The 27,436-nt window shown below is 47.5% G+C and overlaps 1 protein-coding gene across 1 annotated transcript in view; it reads right to left on the bottom strand.

Moving 5' to 3' along the window:
- Positions 1–27,436, bottom strand: part of VPS35L (VPS35 endosomal protein sorting factor like) — a 495,721-nt gene that overhangs the window by 140,406 nt on the left and 327,879 nt on the right. The window contains exon 28 of the mRNA XM_086940786.1: positions 7,568–7,733. Coding sequence (XP_086796912.1) covers positions 7,568–7,733 — 166 coding nt within the window. The remainder of the gene's footprint in view (positions 1–7,567; positions 7,734–27,436) is intronic.

Raw genomic sequence — 27,436 nt, 5'->3', positions numbered from 1 at the left:
AAGTACCAGTCTGTGCCGGTACCGACGTTGATCCGGCTCCGTGTCCATGTCAAGGGGAGGCTGAGGTAGACTTTGGTTGGGGACACAACTGGCGTCGGAGGGGGCGGAGGTGTCACCAATGGATTCGGTGCCAGAAGAGGTGTTGTAAGGTCGAACAGCGGTGATTCGGATCCAGGCCTGGATACCTACGGCGCTGAAGCTGCCGGCATCGAAGGCCTAGAACCCCCAACTGAGTCCGCGTGGCCCAAAGGCACGCAAGGGGAGTCGGGCTGCCCAAAGATGGAGTAGAGGGCTTTGGAAAAACTACTAAGTTGGGATGGGGTCACTCCGGCTCCCTGGAAGGGAGGGAGGCTCAGAGTCGACGTAACACGCTCTGCAAGCGGAGTCGGACTTCTACGTTCTGCATACATCACGTTGGCCGACGGACGGGAAGAATGCGAAGAGCGACGGTGCTTCTTCGTCTTCTTTTTGTGCTTCGACTTACCCGAAGACGAAGACTTCGATGAGGAGTGGTGGTATGGCTCTGTGACCGGTCCTGCAACCCCCCCCCTCTTGACCGGGACCTCGAGCGGCACAAGCAGACTGCCGGGTCTCCAGAAGTTTTCGGGACCGCTCCAGCAAAGACTTCAGGGCCATGGCCAGACAGTCAGAGTATGACTTTGGGTCATGGTCGCGCTCCACTTACCAGAGTCACACTGGATGTGGGTCCGTCACCGACATCAGCTTGTGGCAGGAGCCACAAGCCTTGAAGCTGGTCCGCCGATGTGACATCCATTTGCACCAGGAGTCGACCGACTCAAAAAGATGTTGACAAAAGAAAAACAAGCATTTACAATGCAACGGTTTCGCATTTGCAAAAGTTAGAGCTATTGGCATTGTAAATGACAACATTTTTATTTATGTGTTGGTTTTGAAAACAGATAAATAAATGGCATTGTCATTTACATTGCCAATAACTTAATCTCTCGCAAATGTGAGACCTATTGTACCCTACTGGACGAGCTCAGCAGACAGCAATTACTACCACACACACACACACACCCAGAGCCACAGACACCCAGAGCCACACACACAGCCAGCCACACACACACACCCACCCAGAGCCACACACACCCAGAGCCACACACACACACACACCCAGAGCCACTGACACCCAGAGCCACACACACACCCAGAGCCACACACACACACACACCCAGAGCCACACACACACACCCAGAGCCACACACACACACCCAGAGCCACACACACACACCCAGAGCCACAAGACACCCAGAGCCAGCCACACACACACACAGAGCCACGCAGCAACACTTAAGTCTATCGATTATATTCAGGCGTTAAAGAAAAGATAACTTGGCCACGGCGATATTAATATTCCCAATTGGTGATCCATAAAGGAAGAGCTTTTCAGCAGAAAAAAAGACACAATACATTTAATAATTTTGTCTTTTGGTGCAGTTTATTCAATCAAGCAACACAATTTCGTACACAGCTGGTGCACACGTCCAACAGACAGCTGTTTTAAAGCAAGATAAAGTGTCTGCTATCATGAGAGAATTATGATAGAAAATCTAATTCTAAACCAATGAGCCCTCCACACACCATTATCGTCTAGTGTTCCAAGGTTCGTCCCTTTCTCGGCAAGTCCTTTGGGAAAGGTATGTGCTATAGCAAGTAAACTTCCAAACGGTCATAGATGAAACTCAAACCCATCTCCAACTAGACACCACCACAAACATTGGCTCCACAGTGTAAAGCAACGGGCAAAGGGATGAATCTCCAGCTCTCCTTACTCAAAATACTTTATACTAAGTGCTGCCCTTCTGGTGTAACTGTCAAGAGCCCTGGTCCTATCCAGCCTTAACTTATGTAACACTGAATCGGAGATCCAAAGTAAACGTTTTGGCTGGCTACAACGCCTACATAAAGCCCCAATGAGCGTTTACCTGCATAAGAGGGATATGGCCACAACTAGCCATAGTTAAACGCAGTCCACTGAGAGCAAAGTCAAGACTAGCTATAACAACCTTAAAGCCCAATGAGACACCCCCACTCACATACACAAAACGTAGGACACTAGACAAGCCAGAAACCTTCCCGACATCTAGAGAACCCAGTTGCCCATTATATACAATGAATAGTTTGTTTTGACGGGGGAATACTCACATTTGTAGAAAAATAATATTGAAACACGAAGAACTGGAATTATAGGAAAGGGGTGAAAAAAAAAAAGAGGGGGAGCAAGTACTTCCGGGGTATTCTTGAGACAGCCTCCTTATGCACGCTTCGTATTACATGCCTAAATGATTTTAATGAAAATGTCACTGATCGATAAGAGCTGCCCTGTGCAAGACGGATTATACATTGGAGCGTGACCAGTTAAGATATGAAATTAGCGGTGGCGGGGAACAATTGGCAACCAGATTGTATACGACTGTCTAGTAACCAGCAACGTTTGGGTATGCTCCCGGGTAGATCCCAAACCATAATACTGTGAATCCACAATTTCTATCACAAAGCCTTTTGAGAAATGCGGCTTTCAACGCTCGCTGACTTCACAACCCGGCATGACCCGATGATCTCATTATGCCGTGGCCACGCCTAGTGACCCACCCGATGAGTTCCTGTATGTCCCAGGTTGAAATGCCCACTGACCAAGCCCACCCCCGCCTGTAAACCCAGGAGCAGTGACACGCTGATGCCCAGAGATCCCAAATTAAGCGAGTGCTTCACTGCCTTTGACATAAAGCACTGTCGTAAAAACGCACAGATTTCTTTGTTCTCCGGGTCCTTACAGCGCCCACGCATTGTGGGCCAGAACCGATCTGAACTGAAAACAGAGGTGGAACCGAGTACCTCCGGCAACCTACCCTCTCCAATACAATAAAAAGCCAACTCAACTTCCGTTTCCCGGAGAAACAGTGAGCTAAACGCACAAAAGGACTGTCTGTGGGTGGCGTTACCAGCATAAATTGCGTACTATGGCCTAAGAAGACCACCAAATGGCCGTAGTCGAAGGAAAAACTCAGCCAATACATAACGTAGTACGGAATGGAGGTGATCTACGGTATACAAAACAGGGATTATAAAGAGGTGAAGGAGGTAAATGAAGATGTGAACAAACAACACATACCTCAAGGGACCAAAACCCTTTACGTGCCCACTTCAATATTCAAGGGATAGCTTCTAGATTTATGTAATTCTCATGTAACTCCCCTCTTTCTGTAAGGGAAGTAACAACAAAAGCTTTCCTCAGAAAAAAGAGTGCGCTTCCAGCCTCCGTGTGCAACCCACTCGACCTGCCACATACCATGCTCATAAATAAACTGTCCAGCCCAAATTGTTCCCCTATCTCGATCTGCTCTTCTCAATAACTTACATGAGATGAGTGCCCTCTACATGCGACCTGCCACATACCAATCTCATAAGCAAACTATTCAGCCAGAAAGGTTCCCCGATCCCGATCGGCTCTTCTCAAAACACGTACATGAGAATGCCCTCTACACGCAATGTAATTACAAAAACGTCATGCTCCAATGTCCAAATAGGGGGGACTGGCCCCATCTCAGAATCTCGGCAGGCATTTCTACGTACCTAACTCGGGAATTCCATTTGCTTCAGATCTACTTCCCCCACGACAATTTATAAAATTCTACACTCCAGCATTAACGTCAACGTTCTATATATTATGTGCACCTGTCCTCACGCCTGCATCCATGGCCTGAAATGCAACCTTACTGTGGTGATACGGCTTCTGCACGTCGGTCTCCTATTCTTGTACCATGACTTCCTATTAGCAATGTCTCCACCTCCCTATACATCTCCGCAACATGGTGCCACCTGATTGCCAATCTATAGAAGCCATATATTACCACTACTCCACCAGGGTCCTTACCGCTATGACGGCGCTGTTGCTCCGGTCCCCATCTGTCCCTGTGCCGTTATCACCGCCACCGGACCCTGCCACTCCCCGGTCACCAACCCGGAGGCGATGGATGGCGCCGGGTGCTTGCCAGCTCGCTTTGCAACGGCGGCAGCGCTGGTGCAAGCTGTAAGTCTGTTGTCGCTCTAAGTCTAGCCGCTCTGCCGAAACTGCCTCGTAGCGGCTCTCACAAGAACCGTGATGCCGGCGGCAGAGCTCGATCCGGCGACGGAGGCGTTCCATCACCGCACTGTGCCGAGCACTGCGAACTCCGAGAACCTGGGACTGGGCTTCAGAGATCCCCAGTCTCGGGTAAAAAGACCAGACAGCACTGCCGCAAATCAATATCCAAGGTAACCACCAGTACAGTTTTGTTGCTCCAAGATTGGCCACACAGAATCCCCGGCCTTGGGTAAAAACTGTCCAAATGCTTGATGCCACTTTGGCGGAACTGAGTCACCAATTATACCCTTAAACTCCTTCGTTCAGGATCCAGCTGGACACATTGCGCTGTACCCAAGAGGTCTCCTGGCACTGCCGCCAGTGATATGGCCCGCCTCAGTTTCTTGCTACTCCAGGCCCAGCCGTCCTGGGACAGATCCCTCTGCTCGTAGAAAGCCTTTAACAGTTCCTGGGAGCGCCTGGAAAGGATTTCCAGGGCTGGAGGACCACAGCAAGGGATGGAACCTCGCAGACCCCCCTGGGCTCCCAGGGCCCTGGGCTCCTCCGGTCCTCAGATGTTACAATCCTGCGCCCAGCCTCCGCCCGCCATTGTTATCTTTCTCTCTTCGGCCATCTTGAAAATTGTTTTCGTCTCTCAGGGAGTTCAGCGAAGGGGGCTGCGGTTGACGTCACTACGCTCATAGGAAGGACGGGCAACACAGTATCCGGGATCTTTACAAACCAATAGGAACTCAGAGAAGAAACAGGTGTAAACAACCTTACGTCCAAAATTACATTGACAACTTCCGGAGCGACAATCATGATTAGTTTAAAGCGTCAATGCTTGGTCGGTGGCATATTGTATTACGTAGAGGTGGGCGAGCCACTGAAGGCTCGAGACAGTTGGTAGGCGCTGGCTTAGCTCGAAGTTCTCTTGGACCCTCGACCTTAAAACGAGCTGGGCTTTACAATGTGCACCTGTGCTCTCTTCCCCCGTAACGATTCTGGTAATTATGTAATGAAACTTCCCATAATAGCTACCCCCCCCCCCCAATGCACCAACGAAAAACAAGGTTAATTTGAGATTCGGGGGCGTGTTTTTCGTGCTCCCCCCTTCCCATTGGCTGGAAGGTAAAATTCCAGCCAATGGAAAGAGGAGAGGGCGTGACTTAAAAAAAAAGACACGGAAACGCCCCCGATTCGCGTTCCGACAGGGAAATAGTGATTAACAGCCAATCTCTTCCAATGGCTAGCCTCCATTTACGGAGCTAGCCAATGGAAGACAGAGGCGGGACAAAGCCCCACACTGTAGGATCATAAGATTTCGCCTGGCCGGAGCACTGCTTCGCAGTGCTAGGGCCAGGGCGAAACCTAAAAAAGACAGTCAAAAAGTGACTCGAGGTACCGCTCCATCCGGATCTGCGCTGACTGGTGCAGCACGCAGGGGCAGCGTCTAAGTAGATACCGCAATGTAATTCTGGCGATCACACTGCCAATGACTAACGAGGAGTCGACCGACGCCACCTACGGACACGCAGGGGTACTGCTGAAGAAAAATTCTTCGGATCCAGTCTGACACCTGGGGGTAATTCCAAGGTAAGGAATCCATAACTAATAGTCTCTTTCAGATTCCATAACTAATAGTCTCTTTCAGATTTGTCATTTTAAAGTGACAAACAAAATGCAAGTAGAAAGGGACTGATCAGATCTGACCGGGTTCTAATGCTTCCCAGGAGCTTTAAAAGGAGAAGTAAAATTCCCCTAGGAAGAGAAGAGGGGAACACACTTTAGGTTCGATTACAAGTTTAGAGGTCCAAGGACCACCAGACTCGAAGAGGCGTGGCGGTCCAGCCACCAACACAACAGCGGTCCAACCACTCCATCACTAGTTCCCTAGATGTGGTGCGGCTGTCAGAGGCTGCAATATGCTTGTGGGGACCGCAGCTGTCCCGTCAAGCATATTACGAGATTCCTCTCTGCCGGCGGTATCATGGAGGTTTCTCCTCCAGGTACACCGTGGCAGAGAAGAAACAAAGGGGCTTCTACAAGACTTCCTGTGCCTCCTCTGCATGTGGATGCACACAGGGGGCATAACAGGTGCCTCCCTGTGTGCATGGAAACCGGTTACTGCAGTAACCTTCTTGTATGGTCCCATTACGGTGCCTTTTTCAAAAGCACCGCCGCGGGACCGCCACGCCGTCCGCCAGACCACTTTAAAGTAGTAATCTGGTGGGCAGAGGCAAGTCTCTGCGGTGCGGGGGAGTACCACTCGATGCCGCACCGCCGAAACTCGCAATCCGACCCTTCAAGTAGAAATAAAAAAGGAGCTAGTGCTTAGAGAAGTAACCCAAATGAAGCTTGAAAAATGCTTTCCAAAGTCACATTGCATGTTTTAGCCTCACCTCACCCCACAGGGACTGAACAGGAAGCAAATAAAAGAAAGCTGATCTACACCAAAGGTAACTGTCCTGCTTGTATGAGTGCTGTGGGGATAGTTACATTTTCATCATACAAGGTGTACTAGTAAAGATGCATCTGATATCATCCAAAATGTAATTTACAGTTTTTACTTTTATTTCTATGGCAATAGCGCGCTTGGTGATTTGCCAGTATTGGGAGACATCCACTTGCCCTTCTCTCTTTGCATGGAAAACAAAAATGGAGAAGACATGAAGTTTAACGTTTGGTACCATGCTCGCATTCATAAATTATTTATGTATTGTAAGGTCTGGGACAGACGGGCCTAGAAAGACCAGTTTTTAGCATATTAAGTGCTTTGTTTTAATGTTAGCCATGGCAGAAAATGGGAAAAAGGAAAGAAAAGTAGATGTCTGGAGCAAGAATTTGTCCACAAAATTAAAATGCTTGTAATTGTAATATGTTGGATTTTTAAGAGATTTGAAAGTTTATTCTTATTATGAATGTTATTCGTATTATGAATGTTATCTCCTTTTGCTTTGTCGCTTTAAAGCCATTTAGTATGAGAAATTTGTACAAAGCACTGCCACTTTATTTTTTGCGCTTTATTTTAAATATGAATTTGCTTAGTTTTAATTCTGATGCTGAATGCGATGCTTTAATAGTCTCGGTTAGATGAATTTTGCATGGACACTATTTGGACAATTTGTATTCATTAGTAGCACTGTAGCACTTAAGTGGAGTTATTTTAATTTATTCTATTAAAGATGGAAAAAATCAAAAGCAAAATGTATTCGGCTCAATTAAAAAAAAATACATCATGCTGGCAGTGGTGAGTACCTTAAAGGCAGCCTGAAGAGGCGCTGTGGTGAAGGAATTGATAGATATACAGACAGTTGGCACTCTGCGCCCTGTAAAGCGCATGAGATACATTTTCTTTCAATCAAAACGGTAAATTAAATGTAAATTTCTTCTACATGAGGTAGATAAGAGGTACAATAAAGTATTACATATGTATGTATAATAAATACATCTAGTCAAGAACAAACTTGATACTTATACCTTTGTCTACGTGGTAGGGATATGACTCTTGACTCATTGCGGAAAGCAAATGTAAAACATTGGTGTAGATGCGGATTTTATCATCACTGTTATCTTCCCAAGTATAGTCTTCAATCACATTAAGAAGTCCTCGCACCAAAAACAAGACTCCTTGTTCAGGATGATCCTGAAAGATATGGAGGTTCAATCATCTGCACAGATACAACTAAATAGTACTGCTGATGCACAATACATCTAAGAAAACATGCAAAATATCACATTTCAAAATATCCTCTAACAAAAATGTCAAAGTTCGCTATAAAAACTCAAAATGTTATAGGTCCCAAATAAATAAAACATCATAAGGAATACCTGTAACGAGCAAGTTACTTAACTTCGTTAACGCTTTTTCTGGTAGATACAGTATCTGCCTGTGGATTCCTCACGTTGTGAATATCCCCCGTGCATCAGCAACGTTCGGAAAATTCTTTGTAGCACGCCGGCGTGGAAAAAGTCATAGGAGCACGGCATCGCGCGCAACTCCGTCTGACGTCACCGACCCCATATTAGGCCTACGTCGGCGTGATGACATCAGTTCCGCCCTTTTTTCCGTGCCTTTGAGGCACCCGGACGGACCAATGACAGTAGATATATACAAATACATTGTACACAGTACATACATTTCAAAATCACACACACAGTGTGTAGCCAAGGTAAGAAAACCTAATTCAAATATAAACATAAATATACAAAAATGTACATAAACACAGGTAAAGCAGAGCGGACAACGCGGAGGCGGGTGGGTCAGTGAGGAATACACAGGCAGATACTGTATCTACCAGAAAAAGCGTTACCAAAGGTAAGTAACTTGTGAATAGAGTCCCACAGCAGTCCCCTCTCCCGGAGGAGGGTGTCCACTCCACTATACCAAGAAATCCTGTAGGACAGAGCGTGCAAAGTGACCATCCCTCCTCACCTCGGAATCTAAGCAGTAATGCTTCGAGAAAGTGTGGAGGGAGGCCCAAGTTGCCGCTCTGCAAATGTCCTCAACAGGTACACCCCTAGACAAAGCACATGCAGTAGACTTTGCTCTAGTAGAGTGAGCTCTAATACCCTCTGGAGGTTCCTTACTCGCCAGGGCGTAGCAGATCTTAAAGCACAGGATAATCCATCTCGAGAGCGTGCGCTTGTGCACCGCCTTCCCCTTCTTGCAGCCAGCAAATCCAACAAAGAGCTGGTCATCCACACGATAGTCTCTAGTCCTATCGATGTAGAAGCTCACCGCCCTCTTCGGGTCCAAGCGGTGAAGTTTCTCATCCTCCTTGGAAGGGTGAGGAGGAGGATAGAAGGTAGGGAGGGTAATGGACTGCCCTAGATGGAAGGGAGTTACCACCTTCGGCAAAAAAACAGCCCTGCCCCTGAGTACCATTAGTTCAGCATGAATGGACAAGAACGGAGGCTTACAACTAAGAGCTTAAAGCTCACTTACCCTCCTTGCCGAGGTAATTGCAACAAGAAAGACCGTTTTAAAAGACAACAGCCTCAAGGGACACTTGTGCAATGGTTCAAAAGGCGAACCCATTAAAAAAGTGAGCACAAGATTCAAGTCCCATTGAGGAACAATAAAGGGAGTAGGAGGGAATTTATTCGAAAGGCCTTTTAGAAACCACAAAACAATAGGTGATTTAAACAAAGACGGCTTACCCGGCAAACAGAGAAATGCCGACAAAGCCGATAAATAGCCATTAATAGTAGCAACAGCAAACCCTTGCTGAGCCAAGGAAAGTGCAAACTGAAGAATATCAGATAAACGAGCCCTCAAAGGATCGATGGACTTCTCCCCACACCAAGCAACAAATTTAGACCATCTATAAGAGTAAATGGACTTGGTGGAGTCACGCCTGGCCGATAAAATGACATCCACCACATTGTGCGGAAGAGAAAATGAATTCAGGTTGCCCCATTCAATCTCCAGGCATGAAGGTGTAAGGCCTGGAGGTGGGGGTGTAGAACCTGCCCCTCCATCTGAGAGAGGAGATCTCCTCTGAGAGGGAGACGGAGCGGCAGGCAAGAGGAGAGGTGGAGAAGATCCGTGTACCACACCCTTCTTGGCCAATCCGGGGCGATCAATATGACTTGGGGCCGGTCTTGTCGTATCTTCCTCAGAACCCGAGGAATCAAGGGCATGGGAGTAAACGCGTAAAGGAGTTGAGAGCTCCAACTCAAATGAAAAGCATCCCCCAAGGCTTCCTGCATCGGAAACTGGAGACTGCCGAATGACGGGCAGTGAGCATTCTCGTGAGTGGTGAACAGGTCCACCTGAGGAGTCCCCCATATCCGAAAGACATGACGAACTACCTCTGGATGAAGCCTCCACTCGTGGTCGGCTGAGAACTGCCGACAGACTGTCTGCTCGTACATTCAGAACTCCGGCCAGATGATTTGCCATCAGACAAATCTGATGGTCCTGAACCCAGGACCAGAGACGCAGAGCCTCTCTGCAGAGACACTGCGACCCCACTCATCCCTGCTTGTTGACATACCACATCGCAGTGGTGTTGTCCATCAGGACCTGAACCGACCGACCGCGAAGGGAAGGGAGGAAGGCCTTGAGTGCCAGACGTATTGCCCGTAACTCTAGAAGGTTGAAGTGGAGAAACCTTTCCTCTGGAGACCAAAGCCCCTTGATCTCCAGATCCCCCAGATGAGCACCCCACCCGAAAGTGGATGCATCCGGTATCACTGTGGCCACCGATGGAGGCAGTTGAAAGGTCTTTCCTTGAGACAGATTGCCTTCCACGCCCCACCAAGACAGATCCACCGCAGCTTCTCTGGAGATCCTGACCGACTCCCTGAGATCTCCGTTGTGCTGATACCACTGCCTGCGGAGGCACCACTGGAGCGCCCCCATGTGCCAGCGTGCACGGTTGACCAGCAGAATGCAGGAAGCCATCAGACCGAGCAGACACAGGACCTTCAGGACTGGAACGACCGCTCCATTGAAAAATAAAGGAATCATTTCCTGTATGTCGCGAATCCTTTGAGGAGGAGGGAATGCCTGACATACAGTTGTGTCCAGTACCGCACCAATGAACAGGATGCGCTGGGAGGGCACCAGGTGAGACTTGGGTACATTTATTGAAAAACCCATCCCTGTACAACAACTGAGTTGTAACCTGCAGATGATGGAGCACTGTCTCTGAAGAATCCGCTTTGATCAGCCAATCGTCCAGATAAGGGAACACTGGTATCCCTGACCTTCTGAGATGTGCAGCCACCACTGCCATCCCCTTGGTGAAGACTCAAGGCGCAGTAGTAAGACTAAACGGAATTGAGCCGTTTACAGGTGGTCCAGAACACGGCGGCCAGATTAGTCCTTGATGCTCCTAATAGGTCCCCGTCCCGCCCTCTTCTGTATAAACTCCACTGGCTGCCCATCCGCCAGAGAATTGAGTTTAAAATCTGTTGTGTAATTCACAGATGTCTCTGTGGATCTGGTCCCAAATATTTGACTGAATTATTTCAGCCTTATATTCGACTCGCTCCTTGCGATCTAGCAATCTATTATTGCTGCAGATACCACGGATTAAGAAGGCAAAACAAGGAGGTCGTGCTTTGTCTCATAAGGGCCCCACTCTCTGGAACACTCTGCCCCTAACCTTAAGACAAATCACTAATCATCATGTCTTTAAGAAATCCCTGAAAACTCATCTGTTTCCTACTGTACAAGATCTAGGGCTCCCATGACCATGGTTTGATCTGGCATCTTGGAAGATCTCAAAAGCGCAGAGATACCTCTTGGAGTCGATTCCGGCGCTATATAAGAAACAAAATAAAAAATAAAAAATAAGAACCGCAAACTGGTAATGTTGCGACCCCACCGTAAAGCGGAGATACTTCCTGTGCGACTTCAGGATTGGGATGTGAAAATACGCATCCTGCAAGTCGATCAACACCATCTAGTCTTCTTCCAGCAGTGCCTGAAGAACCTGTGCAAGGGTGAGCATCTTGAACTTTCCCTGCTTCAGGTAAAGGTTCAAAATCCTGAGATCCAGGATTGGACGAAGTCTGCCATCCTTCTTGGGAATCAGGAAAAACCGGGAGTAGCATCCCTGACCCCTTTCCTGTTCCGGAACCACCTCGATCACACCTTTTCTTAGCAACGCCAGGACTTCCTCCTGTAGGAGCAGCAGGTGGTCCTTCAGAGCAAAAACCTTGGCAAGGATGGTAATTGGGAGGGAATTCCCGAAAGGGAAGTGCATACCCATTCTCCACAAGATTAAGAACCCACAGGTCCGATGTGACCAATTCCCAATCCCGTAGAAAATAGGTAAGCCGCCCCCCCACTGGACCCGCATGATCCGGAATGGCGGATCTATGGCTGCTTTGCTGTGGTGGGAGGGGGTTGGGAAGAGGAAGAGGAGGAAGAGGAGGAAGAGGAGGAGGAGGAGGAAGCTTGACGACCTCTGGTACGAGCTCTTTGCCTGCCCCTGTATGATTTGTACAGCGAATTTTGCTGCTGCTGCTGTTGCGACTGTTTGTAGGTCCGAAAGGAAGACCTGTCAAACCCTCTGAATCTTTTTCCCACCGTACCCCTGGACTGTAGGCCCAAAGATCTTGCCGTCGCTCTGCTGTCCTTGAACCTCTCTAAAGCGGCGTCAGCTTTTTTCCCAAATAAACCTGACCCATCAATGGGCAAATCCATGAAGGCAGCCTGGACTTCCGCAGAGAATTCAGAGGACTTCAGCCATGCAGCTCTTCTAGTGGCCACTTAAGATCCCATCACTCTTGCCACCGAGTCAGCAGTGTCTAGCCCACTCTGAATGACCTGCCTAGCAGCAGCCTGAGTGTCAACAATCCCCTCTTGAAAGTCCCTCCTATCCTCCTCAGGAAGCTTTGGAGCCAGCTGTTTGACAGAATCCATCAAAGCATGGATATAGCGTCCCATAAGACAAGTAGCATTTGTTGATTTGAGCGCCATACTTGCAGAGGAAAATATTTTTTTCGCAGCCTGGTCCTGCTTCTTCGATTCCTTATCCCCAGGAACCTGTGGAAAAGCGCCCGCAGATTTTTTCGAGCAGGCAGCCTGCACAACCAAGCTCTCTGGTAAGGGGCGCGAAGATAAAAAGTCCAGGTCACCAGGCGCCACCCTGTACCTTCTTGCAACAGCCCTCGAAACAGCAGGGGCTGTAAGCGGTCTTTTCCACACTTCGGATATTGGCTCCGCCAAAGCATCATTGAAGGGGAGCATAGGCTCCACAACAGAGGATGGTGAATGAAGGACCTCCGTCAGAATGTTAGACTTAAACTCTGCAGTAGGTAGTGTTATGTTCAACAATTCCGCAGCTTCCTTATAACTACGTGATAAGGTGTCACATCCTTAGAAAGGGCGTCAGAAACAGAGGCCAATTCCCAATCAGGAGACCGCTCAAGAGCACTAGCCTCCCTTAGATCGTCGAAAAGATTTTCCGAATCCTGCAGCTCACCCTCATCTATATCTGCATCACGGTACCTCTGCTCTTCCAGAAGCCTCTGGGCCTCACGCCTCTACCTCTCCTTCAGGAATGACGTCGACGGATCCGGACCCGACTCCGACGGAGCCGGAGCCGAGCTCGAAGCCGGAGGGCCAGACCGCTGACCACGAGATCGGATTCGGCATAGACGTCGAGGGTACCGGCGTCGAAGGTCTTGGCGTTGAAGGCTTCGGCGGCGCCGAAAATTGCCAAGGCGGCAACGGAGCCGGCATGAATGGTATGAAAGGCGCAGGAGCATATGCCTGGGGAATACCCAGATTGTAAGCCAATGGACCCGTGGGACCAACCGGTGCACCAGAGGGATACATAGCTCTGGAATACACTCCATACATAGCATTCAGGAACTGAGTAGGGTCCTGACCTGGAGCCGGAAAAGCAGGATAAGAGCCCACAGGTCGCTCTCGAGGAAGCGGAGTCTTGCCGACCTCTACTTCAGGCTGGTGCACCGGGGTTGACGAACCCGCAGGCAACGGAGCCTCCTCTTCTCCTTCCTCTTCCTCCTCTCCCTCATCTTCATGGACAGGAGAATGAGATGGAGCCGGAGAAGGATTCGACACCGGCTTCGGTGAATGAACTGGCAAATCCGCAGGAGAAGCCTCACCCTCGGAGTCTCAAACTTCCGGAGACAGAGACATCTCATCCTTGCGAAGCGACTTCACCTGCAACTTCAGTCTCGAGCTCGAGTCCTTCCCAGAGTGATGACGAGAGTCATGTCTTCTCTTCTTGTGCTTCTTTTTAGATTACCTAGAAGCATGCCCCGAAGACAACCTCGAGTGCGACTTCGAACGAGACCTCGACCTCGACTAACGAGTCCGCGACTTCGAACTCTTCTTGTCCTTCCTGTTCTTCAACTTGGCAACAAGGAGCTTCGCCTCCCTCTCACGAAGAGCCTTTGGATTCATCTTCTTACAAGAAGAACATCCCTGGACGTCATGGTCCGAACTCAAACACCAAAGACAGCACTCGCGCGGATTCGTAATCGACATCTTGCCGCATTCTCCGCTTGGCTTGAATCCGGTCTTCTTCGTGGATATCTCAACAGGAGACAAAGAAGCAAGAAGACACCGAAAAGAACAAACAGTAACAAAGTTACCAAACAGCTACAGAGGATCCCTCGAAAACCGTTAGTGTCGACGACGTGGAAAAAAGGGAACTGATGTCATCACGCCGGCATGGGCCTATTATGGAGTCGGTGACGGCAGCGGAGTCGCGCCAGATGCCCTGCCTCTGTGACGTCGTCCACGTCTGCGCGAAGCTACAAAAAGAATTTCCGAATGTTGCTGACACAAGGGGATATTCACAAGGTGAGGAATCTACTGGCAGACGTATCCATCAGAAAGTAGTCTATTTATAGTCTCTTAATCGTGAGCAGGTACTTGTGAAATTCACAATAATGAATTTAATATAGCTTGCATATAAAGTGGCAACATAATTGATAATTGTTTAGAGAATTTGTAATGATGCAGGAAGAGCAGGAGATTCACTGCGACTGTCCGTGTCTGCTCAAAACGCCAAATGAATAAATTATGGGTTGTAAGAGAGGTCTCTCTTTGAATCAGTATGATGGTGGAGAAAGTGGCATGGCTCTGGGGGATCTGCTGCTGTACTGGTGTCAGTTTTCATTGCCTTGTACATAGGGAAGGTTCTAGGTTCCTCAGAAATGACTAAACAATAACCTTGAGTTTCTTTTTTAACCTCTGGGAGGTGCGTGGAGGCTGTGCAACTATATGCCCTGTTATAAGACCAATGTGCAGCATGAACTGGCGTACGTCAGACAGTAGTAGCTGATGGCCATCTATATCCTTCTGATGGTGTACATGCTTTTGGTCAGGGCCCAACAGGGTGTTTGAGCTTTTGTATGCTTTGAAGTCAGTTTCAATACTAAAGACTTGTCAGATTCCTGTCAGCAACAAGACTACTACGGAGTCAACAGCAGTCTACAATGGTGAACGCAACCAGCCACTTCAGGGCGCACAGGCTGGTGTGGTTTTCAATCTTTATTTTAAGGTAATTCTTTGAGCCAGGTGTGTTGCACCCGGATGCTGTTCTTTGATATAGATTCAAGATTTCCAGCGAGACACCACCCCAAAGGATAACCCTCGGTATGGGTTGTTTCAAAGTCAGATGTGTTGGGGATGGTTTGCAAAGTCTGTGTGAAATCCAAGGTGTGCTCCTTGATCTTAGAAACAGACTTTGCGGGGATGTTGGTAAACATTGGTCTCTGGAGTCGGAGTCCTGTGGGAAAACAGTTACCAGACTTTGCTCTTGATCGGCCTCCCAGCTAATGGATGTCCCCCAACCATCACCCAAAATCTTCATCACATTTGAATCCTCCACCATTGGTTACAGACTTGGTAGTCTTGGTGCTGCTGGACACAGTATGGCACCCACCATTTGCCTCTTTGGTACAGAATTGCCCCCTGATAAGCAAGGGTTACAGACAGAATTTAAAGGGAGGATTTTCCATAACCTCTCTGCAATGAGTCATTTTCAGCAGCATAGTCCCAGACTCTAGAGCACGATTGAGTCTTGATCAGTGATGGTTGGTGTTCTTAATGCCAGAAATCTTCAATTTCCATGTTTTTGGTTGTTGAAATTTCTCCTGATATGTAACTTCTACAGAGCTCTTGAAACCACATCCAAATCCAATGGTGCTAGAAAACCACGAAGTGAAATGGCGTTTGTCTCCTGGTGCATTGTGCTTCTCAAGGGTCTCTAAACTGAAAGCACTTATTCAAAGAAAAACTACTTGCAAATAATCCAAACCAAACTCCAGAAGGGAGGAGAGAGGAAAACGTGTGATTAACAGCAGCACCTCCTTCATGCCTAGATACTTCTGGTTGCTGATAACAAATATATGTAAAACTTTGGCCAAGCTTTATGCTAGGCACTACTTCCACCAGAGCTTACTGTGCTCAATGGTTGGCTCTGTGCAACAGCATCTACAGGCCTGAGCTCACAATGCAGTAAGCACTGCCTTCTCCATAGCATACAGAGGATAGCCTTTAGTCATTCCTAGTCAACACTTGGTCAGGCCTCACAGCCCTTTGGGCACATGCCTTAGTAATAACATTCTGGTATTTTTAAAGCACAAGCTAATCACCCCTAAGGGTCTCAAGGCGCTGGAGGCCGTCGCGGACGTGAAGTGAGCTATTACCAAGAGTCACATGATGCTGAACTGAGCTGCTGTCAGCGATTGAACCCTGAACCCTGTGCACCGGAGTCAGCCAGTCTGGCTGCTGCGCCACACCTCTCCATTAGTCTGCAGAGCAAAACTATTGCCGTAGGCCTTTCAATATATATGAAAGCTGAAAAGGTAATGTGAGCAGCCAATATCATAGCCATGTGCGTTAGGATGGATAGCTTGTTTGGGGACTCTTACTGTATCACGAGGAAGTGGTCTTTAAAGAAGAAAGTCTTGCATTTTCCTATATTGGAGCAGGTTTGTGGCAGTCCTATTGAATATGGGGCTATTGTTTCCAATCCTAAGTGCATAAATGGAGAAGATACATTGCCTTGATTTTCTTTGTTTGCACTTCTTTTTTTCTAGTCTGATAGTGTCCTAGCTGCAAGTGCATTGAGAGGCGACAGAGATGGCGAGCTTGTTAGCCAGATAGGCAATGATGCCAGTCGTGGTGGATTTGTAAATAATGCAGGAGGTCTTGAAGAGGGTGTGGGCTGGCAAAGAAGAGCCAATGGCAATTCATCAGGGTGGAGGTGATGCGTTCAGGTTCTTTAAAGAGTTGTGCTACAGTAGGTAGGATGTCCTTAAAAGGGCCAGTGTGGTATCTGGGTGGGTGTTGAAAAGGGTATATCCACCATCCAGATGCCAAAATACAACAGCTGGAACAGCGTTTCTGAAGTCAGTTTCTATTTTTAACTTCTTTAAGTAGAGGTAGCTGGTACCAGGCTGACTGATTTTGTTGGCAATGTGTTCCTGTAGGGTGAGATTGGTGTCTTTGGTTAATTAGACTGACTTGGCATTGGTGGAAAGTTAGGGCTCTAATCTCCCAAGGTTAATGTTGTTGAACCAGGATTGGACTAGCTGCATCTTTTTGTTCTTTGTAAATAGCAGGAATTTTGTTTTGTTGAGCCTAAACTTCAGGTAGATCATCATGCTCTGGGTGAGGTGCTGCCAGTGTCAGAGGCGTTGGCTACCTGGAGCAGAGGAGACTTTCAAATATAGTTGTGTCCAATCCGTGTATTGAGGAATTCTGATTTTACCTGTAAGCTGAGCCCCAAAGGTCTCCATGTAGAGGATTAAGATGACCAAGGACAGGCATGAACCCTGAGGAACTCTGCAGGTCTTCGAGATCTTCTGGGATGTAGAGATGCTCCTAAGAAAAAACTGGTGTTGGGTGAATGGACAAGCAAAGAACCAGTCAAGGGCATTTACAGTGAATCCCATCTGAGTTTCAGGGTGTGGATGATGGGGTGTCAAAGGCAGCTGAGAGTTGTAGACATATCAAAGCAGGGTTCATCTTTATCTGTGGTCAGGATGGCGTCATCTATGGTTTGAAAATCGCTGTTTGAGTGATGCAGTGCGATCTAAAGCCAGATTACTAGTTGCGCAGGAGATGGTAAGAAATTATGTGCTCAGACTGCTTTTTGATAGTCTTGCTGATGAAGGGAAGATAATTGCTTGGCCGGTAGTTTTATAGCAAGGGTTTCTTCAGATGTAAGTTCATCTGGCCTGTCTAGAGAAGTTCAGGGAAGAGGTCTTGAGTGAAGGAGCCATCGAAAATGAGTGGTAGGTTGAGAGAGATTCTCTAGAGGGGACTTTGATGAGGGTAAGACATCACCTTAATTTATTTATTTATTTATTTATTTATAACTTTATTTCGGCCATTTTGGCCATAAAAGTCACGTACAAACATATAAAATCAAACATTAATGTGACAGTTTTTTAAAAAAAGAGTTATTGTACGGGCAAGGAGTAGTTTTTACAATTCATTTTTACAATTCATTTTTACATGGAAGATCACACATTATATTTCATTAAAAAGTTATGTTTAAAAAAAATTATCACAAATGCAAGGGTTAAGAAAACGTGTACACTTTCCAACTCAAAGACAATGTCCCTGTTTCTTTCGAATTATGTAAACAGAATATAGAAATTTACTCATACTAAATACAATAAACTGGGTTGAGTTGCTTTTCATGATCCTAAAAGCTATTAAACAGGACCTAGTCCCCAGAAGGTTACACATTGGTTTCAACCATTTCTTTCTCGGTTTCGTATATGCACTACAAACGAAGAGCATGTGTACCTCATTCTCGGGACAGTCAATGGAGCACATGGGGCAGCACTTGGTTTTAACAGTCAAGGCTCCCGATCTTTTTTGTGCCCATCTTTCAGTGTTGTAATTCAGCATGAGTATCCCGTATCTGAACTTTAGGAAAAGAGTTTTTGCAATGGGTGGCTCTATCTCGTCCAGGAATGGTTCGAAACAAAGCTCGTCCTTGAATAATAGAAAAGCCTGGACTGCTGAACCAGCACTAACTCCATCTACTAGCTCCCTGCTAATGTGGGTCCAGAAAGCTCGCTTGACTACTAGTTTAGAAAAAGTAGGCATTTTGTCTGGAGTCTCCCACATTGAATGTAGGCCCAAAAGTGTAAGCCATTTTTTAATGTGCACTAGCCAAGTGATGGAGTTAAAAGAATCAAGCAACATCAATTCTTGCAGGCCACTTCTGTAATCTATCAACTCGGGGGTAGTCCAAAGCCTAACCCAGAATAATAATGGCCTTAAGATAGCTAAATGATCTGTTCTCCTAAAGTTTAAGTCCAGTTGGAGTGGTAAAAGGGGTGTACTAATGGGGACCCTCACAGAAGCCCGCATGAATTTATTATCCATAATTTGAAAACTATTCCTTGCCCATGGGCCCCATATCTCTGCTCCATATAGTACAGCAGACTGTATTTTAAATTTAAAAAGTTCTAAAACCGGGGTTACACTTTTGCTTGTACTAGAATTCATTTTGCATAAGATTGGTTTGACATTTTGGGCGTATGTTATTTTACTTTTCTCAATTTGGGGTTTCCAGCTTTGCTTGGAATCTAGTACAACACCCAAATAGGAGAAGTTATCCACAGTATCTAGTTTTTGGTTGTTCAGAGTCAAAAGCCCTCTGTCTGGCATACTGGGATTCAATGACATGCATTTTGTTTTATTTGCATTAATTTCCAAGCCCTTTGTCTGGCAATAGCAGCTGAAAGAATTAAGGAGTGCCTGAAGGCCCTTTTTTGTTTGGGATATAAGTATAGTGTCGTCTGCAAAAAGCAGCGCAGGCACCCTTACTCCATTGAGCTGCGGTGAATCATTAACACAAGCATTTAAATAATCAGGGACATCATTAATAAACAGGGAGAATAGGGTAGGGGCCAGGACACATCCCTGGCGAACCCCACGTTCAATGGGAATATTGCGAGACAACTCGCCGTTGGGGCCCCACCTGATGTTAGCAAAATTATCAGCATGCAGCTCAACTATTTGGGCTAAAAGGCATCCCGGCAACCCAATTTCTTGCAAGGTTTTCCAAAGTAAACTCCGTGGGACTAAATCAAATGCAGCCCTCAGGTCAACGAAGGCTACATATAGATGACCTTTTTTCAACTGGACATATTTCCAAATCAGACAGCAAAATCGAAAGATTTGGTCTGTTGTGCTGGTCTTACTCCGGAAGCCAGCTTGGAATTTGGAAATTATCTTCGTAGCTTCAAGCCAATCATTGATTCTGAACAGGAGGTGTTTGGCGTATAGTTTTTGGAGTGTGTCCATCAGACTAATTGGTCTGTAGTTGGACGGTATCATTCTATCCCCCTTTTTAAATATTAACACAACCTCCGCTGCCCGCCAGCTGTCTGGGAAATTACAACTTGACGATAGGGCATTAAACAAACGGTTCAGATAAGGGGCCCAGACATCAACTTCGTGCTTATAGAGATCCCCCGGTATTCTGTCCGGGCCAGGGGCTTTAGAATTTTTAAGGTCGTTGATCGCCCTTACAGTCTCTTCCAATGTAAAGATGAGGGGTTCAGTAGGGGAAAGGGACCTTAAGCTCCATTGGCTTTCGCTATCGAATTGTTTGTAGAGGTTTGTAAAATGGGTTACCCAGGTCATCTCATCCAGGAATACATCTTTCACGGCTCTCCCAGCATGCCCCCCGTTGGCCACCAGTCTCCAGAAGCCAACATTGTCATTGGTTTTTGCAGCAAGTAACATTTCAGCCCAAATTAATTCCTCCCAGAGTTTTTTAGATGTTTCTAATATACGTTTGTATTCCACCCTTGCAGATTTTACTTCTTCTTTGGACTTGGTTTTAATGGCAAGCAACAGATTTGATTTGGCAGTTCTGCACAAATGACCATACCATAACTTTCCATGGTTGGCCATTCTGTGGTTTTGCTGTTTCTTTTTCGGCATTTTTGATAAAAGCATTTTTAGTTCAGAAAAAAAGACTTTGTGTAGATCAATGAAATGTTCAAAGTGTTCCGGTAGGAAGGCATGGTCAACTATATGTGCAAATGTTTGTTCAAAAAGAGAATAAACCAATGCTAAGGCATTACCATCCGCCAAAACACGTGGCCATCTTACTGCACGTCTGTTATTGTGTATATGGACGTCCTCACATAAGCTGACTTGGGTAGATTCAGTTGTAGTTAAAGTGGTGTCACTAACCATATTCTTGTTGATGTAAAGTTCCAATGGGTAGTGATCACTTTCCCCCCTGCTTACAACTTCCAGATCTATCACAAAGTGCCAAATGCTAAGAGAAACAAGTACAAAATCTAAATTGCTTTTAGCTTTAGAGAAGGTGGGTTTTTTTTGCAGGTCCGATGGGAGTCGGCCATTACCTGCTCTAAGGCCGTGGTCCGCAGAAAGTCTTAGTAATTGGCTGGCCAATGTCGAATATTTGACAAATTTGGTGGTTTCAAGCTGGGGAATGTTATATGCTGAATCCTCATCTTCGAACACTTCAGAGATGCCCAGAACGGGTTCAAAGTTACAATTTAGATCTCCTCCCAAGATGACCGGAATATCTCCGATTACATTCTTCAACAGGAGTTCCAGTGCCTCAAGTGTTGCTGACACCTTTGAGTGACTGGTCGGTCTATTATAGACATTGACGATGAACCATTCAATGCCACACGGAGGAGTGACCCTTAGGGCTAAAATGTCCGGAGAACCTGTGTTCACAATTTCCACCTGCATGGCCAGGGTGATTTTTAGCCAAATTAGTAGACCCCCTGATGGTCTTCCTCTGTCAGACTGAACAGCCCTAATGCCAAAGGTTTTGTATCCTACCCGATGAGGTACTTCTATGGCCCAGGTTTCCTGCAGTAGACAAATATCACTGGTGTCAATGTAATTTGCCCACTCAGGATCTTTTAGGTTCTTATGAACACCTGCGATGTTCCACGATAGGATAAGTAAGCAAGGATCAGTACTCCGGTTGGCAGGGCTGGAATTAACTACACACTGATTGGGCCGGTTGCCAACTTGCAGATTTGTTATGACTTTTTCTGCAACTTTTACTATTCCTCTAGCTGCAGTAGTTGTATTCCCATCCCGACCACCCTCCGTTGTGCAATAGCGTACATTCTCAGACATGTTGAATGATTCCGTTTTCTGTGGTACTAGTTTGGACCTATGCAGCATATTCCTTTTAGACAGGTCATCATCAAGCAAGTGTACGACATTTTTTGTTTTGGGATAGCCAATGACCAATCTACAGAAGGCATCATATAATTCATAAACAAAGTCAGGCTTGGGATAACCTTTGCTCAATCTACAAAAGGCATCATATAGTTCATAGATGCAGTATGGCACAGTGGCAAGTCAATCCACAGCATCTAGACAGTTAAATCTATTGGAGATAGGGATGCCAGACCATATATTGTAATCACCATATCTGCCTAAGTTTGGAGTACCAGACCACATGTTATGATCACCATGTCTAGCCAAGTTAGGAGCACTGCCATAATACTGGTTAACAGGGTTCCAATTGGGGCCGTGGTGGATAGGTCTTGGTGGAGGGTAAAAAAATGATAGAGGTCTGGCTTCAATAGGTGGATTCATACCATATGATTTCCAATTGCAAATTTGTTCAGCACTCTGGGGTTCTTCAAAGGATATGACAATGCAATCGCCCGTGATTGATTTTACAGATGGCCCTACCCATGGTACCCTCCTAACCATAAGGATCTTACTTTTCATCTGGTTTGGAATGGGTTTATATTTGTTTAGCCAAAAAATCACTTTATTTTTTAGCGATTGGAAGTTTTCTTCATATTGACTATCCAGTTCTGGCACCCCTGTAAGAACAGCTACAAATGTACTAGCGTCTGGTGGTAGATCTATGTACCCTCCTCTAAAATTATTGCGAGTGTGATTAAACTGGTAGTTTGGCTTATGAATGACATTTGCAGTGGTTTTGTCAGGCATGGGTTGGATGCCTGCAGGAGTAGTATAGGGGTAGGCAGGGGGATTAGGTTGGGGTTTATTTTGAGCTAGTACACTCTGATTGGAAGAGTGAGAGGAAGAAGGAATTTCTGGTAAAAGAGTGTTAGTGTGAACCTGGTTTTTCTGCATAGGTTTGCTAGTGGTATTTACAGCTGTAGAAGTTGAGGGGGTTGGATTCAGTTGGATTTTAGTGCTAGTTGATTGAGTAGTGTTTGTATTGTTTGCTACCCCCACCTTTTTTTGCTGCATGTCCAATGGACTGATATGTGAATTTTTTGATGTGACCGGGACGGGGACTGGAACTTGCTGGGTGACCCTAGGTGCTTCAGTACAGTTGAGACTTATGCTTGAAAGAGTGATAACACTTTTCTCAACCTCAAGAAGTTGATTCTCAATTCCAGTTAACCTAATTTCCAATGGTTTGAGTAATCTCTTAAGCGTCTCCCATACTATTTTTAAAAATTCTTCTCTTCCACCGTCTTGTTCTACTGTGTCACAGGAGACTCTTTGCCCCTCACTACCTAAATGATCAGACATAGCAATGGAAATTTGTTCATCTATGCTGTTGTTAGTATTGTCTGCATTTACTGATGCTACATCATGTACGGAGGTCTCGGATGTTACAATAGGAATATTTAAAGTACCACCCTTGATGTTATGACTATGTGCTACTTTAGCTTTTTTCCTAGCGAAAGCGGTTAGATGTTTGCGCTTTCTTTTGTGCTTGATGGTGCTTTAATAGGTGATTTGTTTTTGAGGGACTCTGCTTCCTCTGGCTTCCTAGAGGTGGATGATGTGCTTACATTATGAATCATCTCTTCTGATGACTTACATGGCGCCCCATCTAAAAGGACCTCAGCACTCTCCTTTGAGAGTGTCGACTGTGATGGGCTTCCTGACTCGGCCCTAGCTGAAGTCCCATGTGATTCATGGGAGGTGGAGGGAGTTGATTCCTCTGCTATTGAATGCACCTCGACTAGGGCTATGATTGGTTTTGGTCCAGAAATGCGTTCAGGAGTTTTAGAGGAGGCAATGCTGCCTAGGGAAGATTTTTTCCTAAGCGCCAATTCAGTTGAAAGCCTCCTAGCACATTCGAGTTCAGTTGATACTTTGTGCTGGAGTTTAGTTATTTCATTATCAATGGAGAGGCTAGTCCTGGTGATAAAGTCATCTAAGGTGCCCGTTGCTTTTTTGGGGATCTTAGTTGCCTTGCTCCTAGTTTCACGTGATGACATTGTGGGGAAGAGATATTACAATAAATATATAAAAATCAAGTATACTAGCAGGGAAAACTCAAAAGGTAAAAAACCAAGAGGTGTGGCCCGGTCCGGTCTTAAACGGTCTCTAACGGCCTAAAACGGCCCTGTCTTTGCCCAGCCTTAGCCCGGGCTGCGTCCCGCGCTGCGGGAGTAGGCTGGTGTTTTGAGGCCTCAGGAGGGCGGGGGGCGAGCCAGCAGGGAGAGCGGACCGGAAGCTCTCCGTCGGTCAAGCAGGGACTTCTGGGAATTGAAGTCCCTGCACGCTCGCAGCCCCGCTGCAGCCACACGCCCGGTGCCGCTTACCGCCTTACTGCCTCAACGCTCCTCGCAACCGGCAAGAGATGACTTTCCCTCCTCAAACAGGCGAAGGGGCACCCGCGAAGCGGGTGCGCCGAGAGGTAGACTGGTGCCGGGAAAAGAAGAAGGTGAGCCGCTCTGTCTCGCTGATGGCGCTAAAATCCTCCGTTTAGCGTGTGAAGCTTTTCACAATGGTGTCCCACTCGCTTGGGCCGGAAACTGGTGCTTTGAGGCCTCAGGAGGGCGGGGGGCGGGCCAGCAGGGAGAGCGGACCGGAAGCTCTCCGTCGGTCAAGCAGGGACTTCTGGTAATTGAAGTCCCTGCACGCTCGCAGCCCCGCTGCAGCCACACGCCCGGTGCCGCTTACCGCCTTACTGCCTCAACGCTCCTCGCAACCGGCAAGAGATGACTTTCCCTCCTCAAACAGGCGAAGGGGCACCCGCGAAGCGGGTGCGCCGAGAGGTAGACTGGTGCCGGGAAAAGAAGAAGGTGAGCCGCTCTGTCTCGCTGATGGCGCTAAAATCCTCCGTTTAGCGTGTGAAGCTTTTCACAATGGTGTCCCACTCGCTTGGGCTGGAAACTGGTGCTTTGAGGCCTCAGGAGGGCGGGGGGCGGGCCAGCAGGGAGAGCGGACCGGAAGCTCTCCGTCGGTCAAGCAGGGACTTCTGGGAATTGAAGTCCCTGCACGCTCGCAGCCCCGCTGCAGCCACACGCCCGGTGCCGCTTACCGCCTTACTGCCTCAACGCTCCTCACAACCGGCAAGAGATGACTTTCCCTCCTCAAACAGGCGAAGGGGCACCCGCGAAGCGGGTGCGCCGAGAGGTAGACTGGTGCCGGGAAAAGAAGAAGGTGAGCCGCTCTGTCTCGCTGATGGCGCTAAAATCCTCCGTTTAGCGTGTGAAGCTTTTCACAATGGTGTCCCTTAATAACAGGTGGTGGCTTTAAAGGAGTTAAGGATGTTGGTGATGTCTTTGAGCGAAAAGGGTTGAAAGATGAGCATTTTGTGATGCAACACAAAATATTAGGCATCAGAGAAACAGGTTTGTTGATAGCAATGTTCTGCCATATCTTCTGTATTTTTGCACTTATGAAGTGGCTGATGGCATTGCACCTGTATAGAGAATGTGACTTATGATGGGTGGGCAAGGGGTGATGCAGGTTCTGATTGCTTTAAGTTCTGCTTCTGTAGGCAGCTACCCTGATAGTGTTGGCACAGTCTAGGCTTTGGCTCATATGACTAGTAGACTGTGTGCTGCAAAGGAGGAACTTCAGTAGTTTGAGGGCATCAGGGGGTTCTGTTTTTATTAATTTTATATCCTAGCTTTAGATGGAGCATTTGTTGTCACCAAGGTCTTCATTGTACTAGGCTACTGAAGGGGTCAGCTTGCACTTACTTGTATTGGTGTAGGTGTTCTCATGGTTTTTCAGAAATGTGTTAAAGAAGTTCAGAAGGGAGTAGATGTCAGACACGAAGAAAGCAGGACGAGAGAGGAGTTTCACCTTTAGGATGTCTACAAGGAATGTGTTGAAAGATTCCTATGCACTTGCAAAGATTGCATAAAAAGAAAAATATGTTCATAGTGCCACTTAAGAAATGAAGACTAGAGTAACCATATGCACCTTCAGTGATGTCATCAGTTATATAATTTGAGTTCTTATCTGTCACATCATTAGTGAATTCCGGAGCAATGCACAAGAGTTATATGGTTTTCGGAAAGCTGCTGCTGTGCAGGTGGCAGTTTTCTTTGCCTTGGGAATAAGGACGGTTCTATGTGCCTCCGAAATGGTTTCCTCAACAGTAACCCTGTTTTTCCTTTGGAACATCTGGGGGGTGGGTTTGCAACAATGTGTCTCAATTATGGTTGCATAGTAAATCACAACCAGCAAAGTTCGGGTGTTTTTCTGTTCAGGATCATTATCAAGCTTGAGTGCTGCCATATCAGATTACAGGACTAAAAATTAACAGGAGATGGGGAGGAGCTACGCTAGCAACCAAGATGGCCGCATAAGCTCCCGGCTCTGTCGACCTCCATCATTAGCTGACAAATCCTGTTATTAATCCTGATTTCGTGCCCGACCCCCGTGTGGCTGAATCGCTGCTGAGCCTAAAGGTGCAATCCCGGGATTTTTATCGACTCGATTGATGAAGTTACGCCGTGTTTCATTCTCGGCCTAACCCAGCGTGAGAGCCGGGGCCTCGAGTACTGACCCAGCCGGGTTCCAGTTGAATAACATCGGCCGTGGGACTTGGGCGGAGTCCGGTCTTTCGAAGTGGAGTTTATCCAATCCCGATTCGGATGGTGGTCCTGAGGTCCGGTTGATACTAAAGGAACGGCGACAAGAAGTTTCTGCGGCTGTGGACGGGGGTCTGTGTCCCGTGGACCCTGCTGCGCCCCTCGGGGTCGGCGGGTTGGGATCCTCGCTCACGGCGGCGGGGGGTAAAGATCGCTGAATCGACAGGTCGCCCACCGTTACCGTCCGCCCCGCTATTGCCTGTCCCCCCGGAGTAGTCGTCCTCCGGGGTTAAAGACCTGATCGACATCGAGAGAGAGTAGATGATCAATCAATCAATCAATGCATTTATATAGCGCACTACTCACCCGTAGGGTCTCAAGGCGCTTGGGGAAGGGTGGTCCGCTACTGCTCGAACAGCCAGGTCTTGAGCTTCTTCCTGAAGGCGAGGTGGTCTTGGGTCCGGCGGAGATGGGTCGGGAGGGCGTTCCACGTCTTGGCGGCCAGGTAGGAGAAGGACCTTCCTCCTGTGGTGGCTCTTCGGATGCGGGGGACGGCGGCGAGGGCGTGGCTGGTCGATCGAAGCTGGCGGGTGGGAGTGTAGAAGTTGAGGCGGTCGTTGGAGTATCTTGGTCCTTGGTTGTGTAGGGCTTTGTGTGCGTGGATGAGGAGACGGAAAGTGATTCTCTTGTTGACCGGGAGCCAGTGCAGGTCTCTCAGGTGTCCGGAGATGTGGCTGTGTCGGGGGATGTCGGGGATTAGTCTTGCTGAGGCGTTCTGGATCCGCTGGAGTCTCTTCTGGAGTTTGGCAGTGGTTCTGGCGTAGAGGGAGTTGCCGTAGTCCAGTCGGCTGGTGACGAGGGCCTGGGTGACCGTCTTCCTGGTCTCTTTGGTGATTCACCGGAAGATCTTGCGTAGCATGCGCAGGATGTTGAAGCACGATGAGGAGACGGCGTTGACTTGTCTGGTCATGGAGAGGGAGGAGTCCAGGATGAAGCCCAGGTTGCGTGCGTGGTCTGTTGGTTTGGGTGCGCTGCCCAGGGCGGGGGGCCACCAGGAGTCGTCCCAGGCAGAGGGCGAGGAGCCCAGGATGAGTACTT

This window comes from Lissotriton vulgaris, chromosome 10 (assembly GCF_964263255.1).
Source record: "Lissotriton vulgaris chromosome 10, aLisVul1.2, whole genome shotgun sequence".
NCBI classification, from domain to species: domain Eukaryota; kingdom Metazoa; phylum Chordata; class Amphibia; order Caudata; family Salamandridae; genus Lissotriton; species Lissotriton vulgaris.
This window is presented reverse-complemented; position numbering and strand designations above follow the sequence as displayed.